At 40.3% G+C, this 6,385-nt stretch overlaps 1 protein-coding gene across 3 annotated transcripts in view; it reads left to right on the plus strand.

The window, feature by feature from the left end:
- The window catches only part of Ubxn8 (UBX domain protein 8), a 38,463-nt gene that overhangs the window by 9,312 nt on the left and 22,766 nt on the right, over window positions 1-6,385 (plus strand). For all 3 annotated transcript variants that reach the window (XM_023717623.1, XM_004633296.2, XM_023717624.1), the window contains 2 exons: window positions 1,816-1,938; window positions 4,855-4,992. In XM_023717623.1, the coding sequence (XP_023573391.1) occupies window positions 1,816-1,938; window positions 4,855-4,992 (261 nt within the window). The remainder of the gene's footprint in view (window positions 1-1,815; window positions 1,939-4,854; window positions 4,993-6,385) is intronic.

Genomic DNA, 6,385 nt, shown 5'->3' on the forward strand with positions numbered 1-6,385 from the left:
ATGCTCTTAACTTCTATTTGTTCCTAAAATTCATTCTCTCGTTTTAGAAAACACAAACTCATCCCAGGTACCTTTAAGGTTGGGAATTTTATTCCCCTATATCAGTCTAACAGCTTTTCTTTACCATCTCAATTCCCCATGAACTGTAAATGCAAGTCAGGGCAAATTGTCATTTTTCTGTAAATTCATTATTGGTCATGCATGGCTCTCCTGTCCCTCCCCATTTTCAGCTCTGCCCCTTTCCCCAGGCCCCTGCGTGGGCCTCTGGCTCTCTTCCTCCTGAGGTGTGAGGGTGGTCACCAGCTTGCTCCTTCCTGCTATACTCCTCTGTAAGCGCTTCTAGTGTTTCCTCCTAACCTGTCCTAGCTTCACACAGAGGTTTGTGGGTGTTATGGTTTGTGTCTAGTTGTACCCCAAAGCCTCATGCAATTGTGGGACACCCTAGCCCTGGGGGGGGGTAATATACATTACCGCATATAGTCTAGATAGCTGCCAGAGCTGCTGCCCATCCATTTGCTCTGTGCTCTTTGCTACTCTGTCTTGGAGCCAGCTTACTATGTACTGAAACCTCCACCAACTGTGAGCTAAATAAACCTTTCCTTCTGTAATTCTGGCTGTTGGGTATTTTGTCCCACCAAAGAGAGAAAAGTAACTAAGAGAAGGTGGTTTGCCATTTCTTTGTTTCATCAGTGATGGAGTGTGAGTGTCTGTTTCTTACCTTGTGGCTGTTTGTGGCCGATTTCCAGGAGGAGAAGGGAGCATCACAGTTTCATGTTATCTTGAAACCAGGAGTCTGCCACGTCTTTTCTTTGGTTTTGTTTTTGAGATGGGCTCTTGCTACGTCCCCCAGCCTGCCCTCAAACCTGTGCTCTTCAGCAGCTTCCCATCTCCTCTGAGTAGCACAGAGTTCGAGCGCCTGCTGTTGGGCTGGCTTCCCGCAGTTTCAGTCCCAAAAGCCTGTTCTGTGTTACCATGATTGGGCTCCACAGCTGACACTCTTCTGGATGAGCTCTTTTGAGAACACAACAGGGCATCAGGCCTAGAGCAAAGTGCTCAAGCTTTACAAGTCAGGGACTACATTCTGTGCACCTTTCTACCCCTAGTTTCTAAGTAAGTTTTTGTTGCGCTAGAAACAGAATTAAAGCATACATAGGCTGGGCCTATGATCCCAGCATAGGGAGACCGAGGCAGACCTGAGGAGGATCAAGGCCTGGGTATACAGTGAGACCCTGTCTCAAACAACAACAAAACAAAGCAACCCCCCCAACCCAAAAAACATGGCATACTGCCATATAAGCTACGTATAGAGCATTTATTTGTTATTATTTTGTTTTATTTATTTTATAGAATATTTTTAAAAAGAATATTTATTACTATTATTATTTATTTTTTATTTTTTTGGTACCAGGAATCAAACTCAGGACCTCATGCTTGCCAGGCAGGCACTGTGCCACTGAGCTATCTCCCTGGCCCTATTTATGTTTTTAATTATTTGCATTTGTTTATATTCATTTACACATGAGAATTTTTAAAAAGCAATTCAAAAATGGGGGATGATGTTTTCTTGGCTAAAGTTCTATAGTGTGAAAACAATTTTTAACCTATTTCTTACAACTTTATAGACCATGTTAATTTTTCTTTTTCTTTTTGTTTTTTTTTAACACTTGAACTCACTATGTAACCCAAACTGGTTTTGAACTCAAGGCAGTCCTCCTGCCTTGGCCTCCAGATTGCGCCACTGTGCCCAGCCATTAATGTGAATGGTTTAGAAACATTCATGTATAGTAACAACATGTACTTTGTTTTCTTTAACAGGCCAGTAGATACACAGAGAACATTTTAAAACCTCGCCAGGAAATGAAATTAAAGAAACTGGAAGAACGCTTTTATCAAATGACGGGTGAAACCTGGAAGTTAACCAGTGGTCACAAACTTGGGGTTAGAAAATACTCTATTTTGAATCCTACTATTACTTATTGAAGCCTTTTAATGAATTTTTAGAAATTGAAAATAATGTTAAACTGTACAGTGTGACTTTTAGGAGTCTTTGCTGAAGAGGATTGCATGGCAGTTTTTATTCAGTGTGCTCATGTGCAAAGTTTTTAGTGTCTCAAGAGCACATAGCTTAGAAAAATCCTTTCATGAGGCGGTTTTCAAGAAAACTAAAGAAACCACTGTTCTAAGGAAATTTTGATCTTTCCTCAATGTAGACCTCTAAGGTATTAAGCTCACATTGTGTTTGGTTCTGTTTTTAAAGCTAAATTAGCCTTTGATTGTTTTTTCCTTCTGAGGTTGAGGACACATTTTGTCATTAACTAATATAAGTTTACAATTTTAAGTTTTCATAGAGAAAAGGATATTAGAGTAACTGGCAACAGTTTTGATGTGTCAGACCCATTTCTCTTCTAAAGACATTTTTTGTTTTTTGGTAATAGGCTTTTTATTTACACTGCATTTCACCATGTTGTGAAAAAAAATGATTCAGTACAGATAAACAGGGTTCTTTCTTTTTTTTTTTCTTTGGTATTTTAGGGAAGGGCCTATAAGGGTGTTCAGGGTCTTACTACTAGATTGGACTCCCAGTGATCCGCCTGTTTACAGCCTCCCAAGAGCTGGGATTACAGGGGTGCCACCATGCCCAGTCTCAATTGCTGTCTCAGAGTGCCCTGGGGGCGGGGCTTGAGGGCACACACAGGGATTGAATCTCTTGCCCCTGTGCCTGCTTGTGGACTCTTTAATCTGCTGAGCTATTTGTCCGGCCCTGACAGGGTTCTTACAGTAAGCTCTGGATAGTAAAATTAATGTGAATAATGGGCTACAGAAAATAAATTGCTCTCTGTAGTGATTTCACTGTAATTTTTTTTGTTTGTTTTGAGACAAGGTCTGACCTTGCATTCAGTGTGTAGCCCAGGCTGTCTTTGAACTCACATTGATCCTCTTGCCCTGGCCTCCCGAGTGCTGGAATTATAGATATATACCACCATGCCTGGCTTGTGATTTCACTCTTGAGTTTGCCATCTGTTCAGTTTTTTTCACTGATAGACATTGGTTGGTTGATTTTTGTTGTTTTGGACACAGGAACCGCTGTATTGTTCAGCCTGGTCTCACCTCTTGGGCTGACATGGTTTTCCGAGATCAGCTCCGACAATGGGCACACGCTACCCCCCTGGCTTGCTAGGTTGACTTTAGCCTTTTCCATAGTGAATTTTGCCCTCGAGTTTATGTTGTCTTCAGGGTACTACTGGTACATATTTTAACCTCATTAGTCAAGAACGTAGCAGCTAGGGGTAGGGTCAACTGCTAGTAAAGTAACAGAGAGCATGGGAATCACAGCTGAAGCATAGTCTTAGAGCGAGGATTGGTGCCAGCCCTGGAGTTTGCATGGAGTGGTCTGGGCTGGACCCAGCAAGCTAAGTTTTTTGCATTAAGATTTCCATTCTCCATGCTTCCACCAGATTTGCTTAGGATAAAGAAAGAGGGATTGACCCCCCCCCACCACCACCACTGATGAACACTGTAGTCTGATAAAGAAAACTTTTTCTTAAGAGCAGTTTTTAACTGGGCATGGTGGCACATGCCTGTAATCTCAGTACTCGGTAGGGTGAGACAGAAGGATTACTATAAGGTGGAGACTAGCCTTGGGGCTATAAAAGTGATTGTAAGGCCAGCCTGAACTGTATAGCGAGACCCTGTCTCAAAAATAAATAAGGGGCTGGTGAGATGGCTCAGTGGTCTAAAGCACCTACTTAGAACAAGCTTAGCAAAGCACAGGGACAGCGGTTCAATCCCCCAGCACCACATGCCAGCCCCGCCCCCTGGTGGGCTGAGCTACACACACACACACACACACACACAAATAAATAAAATTAAAAAAAAAAATAAATAAGAGTAGTTGTTATGGAAGAAGTTACTAAGCTAGTAAGTATATATTTGAGAATTTAACATTTGAGTTAATTAATTTTGCTAAAGGAAACATTTTTGTAGATAATATTAATAAGGATATGGTGGTGTATGCCTATAATCCCAGCACATAGGAAGCTGAGGCAGGGAGATTGCAAATTTGAGCCCAGTATGGACTATATAGTGAGACACTGTCTTAAATACAAAAAGGACCACCCCCCCAAAGAAAGTACTCTTTGTAATTTCTGGGAAAAAATACTTTGTTTCCTAGTATTTCCCTGGTTAAAATGGAAGAACAAAATTTGAATTTGAAAACTAGATTATGTTTACATATAATCAGATAGAACGGTCACATATGAAGACACAGGGTTTTTTTTTTTAAATTTTATTTATTTTATTTATGTGTGTGTGTGTGTGTGTGTGTGTGTGTGTGTGGCCAGCTCAGCCCACCAGGGGGCGGTGCTGGCTGGCATGTGGTGCTGGGGGATTGAACCGCGGGCCCTGTGCTTTGCTAAGCTTGTTCAAAGTAGGTGCTTTAGACCACTGAGCCATCTCACCAGCCCCAAGACACAGGGTTTTAAATGTGTTCTGTTTTCACAGCCTTTGCAAGCGTATCCCAGTACTGGCTTGCTTCAGGCTTTTTTCTTTTCTCCCATCCTACTGCAAAGCTTAGGGGCTGACTAGAGATGGGAAGTGTCCCACCAGCCTCTTGTCTAGCGGAGGAGACCCCAGAACTGGATAAGTTTATGGTATTCTCTGTGAAATATTAAGCCCCATGTAAATGTCCAATGCCCAAATGTCCAATGCTTTAATTTTTTTTTTGGGGGGGGGGTCTAATGATGACTTAACACTTTATTTTTTAATGGAAATGCCATTATAGTAAAACAAATAACCAATTCTATATTGAGTATAGAATAAACTGATGAAAGGGAATTTTCTGCTGTTTTTGATCAGCGTGATGAAAATTTGGTGCTTGAAGATATGAGCCAGACATCTTTGGAAACACCAAATAGAGAAGCTGCTAAGAGCCGAAACCTGCCTAATGCTGTCATCAGAGATCTGCCACCTGCTGACCAGTCCCTGCAGAAGGAGGTTGTTGTGTGATGCTGCTTTACTGCGTTGTGTTCATGCTGTCTGTGGTTTGCTGGGGGAAGACACCTTACCACCCGAGAAAGTAGCCATCTTCACTAGACGCACTTGTCTTTTTTCACTTAATATTAGGGTTTTGAACCAAACTTCAGAGGAGAACAACAAGCCAAATTATAATAATTTGAGAGGATAGTTCTTTTTGAGGAAGTAATTTGATTATGTGGAAATGAAAGATATAGTATAAGATAAGGGAAATATTTCCATTGGATAGTTTTTGTTTGTTATTTTTTTTCGTTTTTTGTCTTTTTGAGACAGGGTCTCACTATGTAGTTCAGGCTGGCCTTGAGTTCACTTGTAGTCCAGGCTGGTCTTGAACTTGCAGTGATCCTCCTGCCTCAGCCTTCTGAGTGCTGAGATTACAGGCATGTGCCACCATGCCTGGTTCTCTATTAGGTAGTTTTAAGACATTATTATGCCACGTTTGGCTAATATGTGCCACACAGGTGGAGTATTCCTTTTATGTGGTCTTTTGAAGTAATTTTGTAGTTTTGTAGTATAGAATTTTTCACGTGTGTCATTAGGTTTGCCCTGAAGAACTTTCAGATTTGGGAACATTTCAGATTTCAGATTAGGAGTGCTTTAGCCCGTATGAATTTAAGTATATAATTTTCCTCAGGGAATGGGTTTGCAATTTTGTTGCTTAGAAATAGTGCCCAGGCATATTTCTCCTGGGTTTTTAAATTTATTTATTTTTTGTTTTTTCTCTCAAATCTTAAATTTTCTAATTGGTTCTGATTTGGAGCTATAAAAGATTAAAAATAAAACTATTTTTACTTAGGGAAAGCTGTGAGTCTCTGCAAGTTGACTCTAGTACCATACACAGTTTCCCAGTCTGAGATTCCCTAGCCCCAGAGTAGAACTTGAAGGGAGTAATCAGGTAGTTAAACTTTACTGTCATTTCAAAAGTGAAATGAACTTTATGGACTAATTAAAAATTTGATCTTTTTTGATGTAGTTTGGTCTGGCCTTAAGTATACTGTGTAGCTCAGCGTGATGAAAGGATTATAGGCATGAGCGATTATGCCTGCCAAAAATTTGAAATTCATTCATTCTTTCTTTTAATAACCCTCATGCTGATGGGAAATTCTGGTTGACAGTTGTGTACTCGTGATACCAAGGAAAAGCAGATGGGTTATTTTGTAAATGGAAGTCATGTTTGTTAGAATAGTGTAAGAATGGAGTCTGGTGGCATTAAAAAATAAAAAGAGGGTCCTTGAAAGTGAAGCTCTTAATAAGAATTAATGTTATAAGAGCTAATGGTCTCAACATTTGATTGCATTTTCTTTTCTTTTTTTTCTGTGGTTTATTTATTTGTTTATTTATTTATTTATTTATT

The sequence above is a fragment of the Octodon degus genome, unplaced genomic scaffold (assembly GCF_000260255.1).
Source record: "Octodon degus isolate 3935 unplaced genomic scaffold, OctDeg1.0 scaffold00053, whole genome shotgun sequence".
NCBI lineage: Eukaryota > Metazoa > Chordata > Mammalia > Rodentia > Octodontidae > Octodon > Octodon degus.